The sequence below is a fragment of the Monoraphidium neglectum genome, assembly GCF_000611645.1.
Source record: "Monoraphidium neglectum strain SAG 48.87 unplaced genomic scaffold scaffold00101, whole genome shotgun sequence".
In the NCBI taxonomy this organism is placed as follows: Eukaryota; Viridiplantae; Chlorophyta; class Chlorophyceae; order Sphaeropleales; family Selenastraceae; genus Monoraphidium; species Monoraphidium neglectum.
The window spans coordinates 42,314-44,025 of NW_014013527.1; the positions used below are offsets into that span (position 1 = coordinate 42,314).

Here is a 1,712-nt window from a genome sequence, read left to right on the forward strand (position 1 = left end):
GGCGTGCGTTGCGCGTCCACGCGGCCGCGCGGCCGCGGGCGGCTACGTGCCCGGGCTGGCCCGTCGAGTTTTTGCCCTGGTGTGTGTCTTTGTGTGATTTTGTGTGTGAGTGTGTATGATTTTGTGTTTGTGTGTGTGTGTGTGTGTGTGTGCGTGTGATAGCGCGAGGGGGATGTGCGTCAGCCCTGACCCCAGCGACCCTCTCAGCCCCCGCCCCAGCCTGCTCCGCCCCAGCCGGCCCCGCCCCCCTCGCCCGGTCCTCAACTAATCTCTCATTCTTGCACCCCCAGGAGTGCTTCCCCTACATCACGCGCCGCCTGCTGTCAGACGACGACCCCCGCATGCGGGCGGCCCTGAGGGACGTCCTCTACGGCGGCAGGCAGCGCCTGGATCTGGAGAGGTGGGCGGCGCGCGGGCCCGAGCCAAATTGCCTGGGTGCTGGGACTGCTGGTGTACTGGAAGAGCCCGTGTTTGGGGGAATTGCGCTCTCGTGATCACACTCCCTTCTGATGTTGGATACAGCCAAACCCCTGACTTGAGGTTTTGAGGCTGACAGTAGAGCCGTCAGCAGTGAAGGCAGCAGTGAAGGCAGGAGGCCAGGCGTCGTGCCCCTGCTGCCAGTTGTTGAGCTGTCATGTCATGCGAGGCCTTTGTCACGAATCAACTCATACCTGACCGCGCCCAACCACCACGCGCGCCGTGTGACGTCGCGTGACGCCACATGATGTCACAGGCTGGTCCGCCTGGCTGACGGCTTCAGCGCGTTCACAACAGACGGCCTTGACATGGATGCAGCAGCGGGAGTGCCAGCCCTGGTGCAGCAGCAGCAGCAACAGCAGCAGCAGCCGGAGCAGCAGCAGTTGCAGTTGCAGCAGCGGCAACAGGTGCAGCAGCAGCAGGGGGTGGGCCAGCAGCGGCCGGCGCTGGATCCCGCGGCACGGGACGCGCTGCTGCTGGTGTTTTCTGAGAAAGGCGGCTATGTGCAGGTGGGGCCGCCGGCGTGCCTGTGGGTGCGTGCGTGTGTGAGGGGGTTTGAAAGGAGAAGGGCAAACAGAATCATGTGGCAAACATCACATATTTACTGCACAGCCTCGTGCTCATGTCAAGCCTCAGCTGTCGCGCTGTCACCAACCATCACAGTTTCTCAGTTCTATTGGCATCCCATCCATCATCCCGCCCACACCAACAGGAGCTCATTGTTGAGGAGGTGGCCGCCGCCGTCGACGCCCTCTCCGCCAGCGCCGCCCAGCAGCTGCTCGCCAGCTTCCTCGCCTCCCCGCCCGCCGCCGCCGCCCTCCTGCGCCTGGAGCGCCTCGGCCCGCTGCGCCCGCTGCTGCTGCCGCTGCCGACGCCGCTTGAGCTCCTTGGGCGCGTCGCGCCGACGATCACGCTTTCCGAGGAAGACCAGGAGGCGCTGTCTGTCGTCCGAGGAGCCCTCCAGATCGCGCAGCGCCTGCAGGCCGCCCAGCCGCCGCCGTCCGCGGCAGGCGGCGCCAGCGCCGCCGCGGCGGCCCAGCGGCGCGGTGCCAGGGCCGCGGGCGACGCGGTGTTTGGCGCGGCGCGCGTGGCGTCCGAGATTCGGCCTCTGCTGCCTGAGATCGCGCCCGGCCTGGCCAACACAACAGACCTGCTCTTACGCGCGCTGCTGCGGCGCGCCGCGCGGCGCGCCAGCGGCCTGAGCGGCGCACTCGCCTTGACCGGCGGCGACGCAG

At 67.4% G+C, this 1,712-nt stretch overlaps 1 protein-coding gene across 1 annotated transcript in view; it reads left to right on the plus strand.

Moving 5' to 3' along the window:
- MNEG_1075 (putative aarF domain-containing protein kinase) overlaps positions 1–1,679 on the plus strand; it is a gene marked incomplete at both ends in the record, with an annotated part of 2,413 nt that extends 734 nt beyond the window's left edge. The window contains 4 exons of the mRNA XM_014050448.1: positions 291–400; positions 734–986; positions 1,190–1,564; positions 1,626–1,679. Of these exons, the coding sequence (XP_013905902.1) occupies positions 291–400; positions 734–986; positions 1,190–1,564; positions 1,626–1,679 (792 nt within the window). The remainder of the gene's footprint in view (positions 1–290; positions 401–733; positions 987–1,189; positions 1,565–1,625) is intronic.
- Between the last annotated feature and the right edge of the window lie 33 nt (positions 1,680–1,712).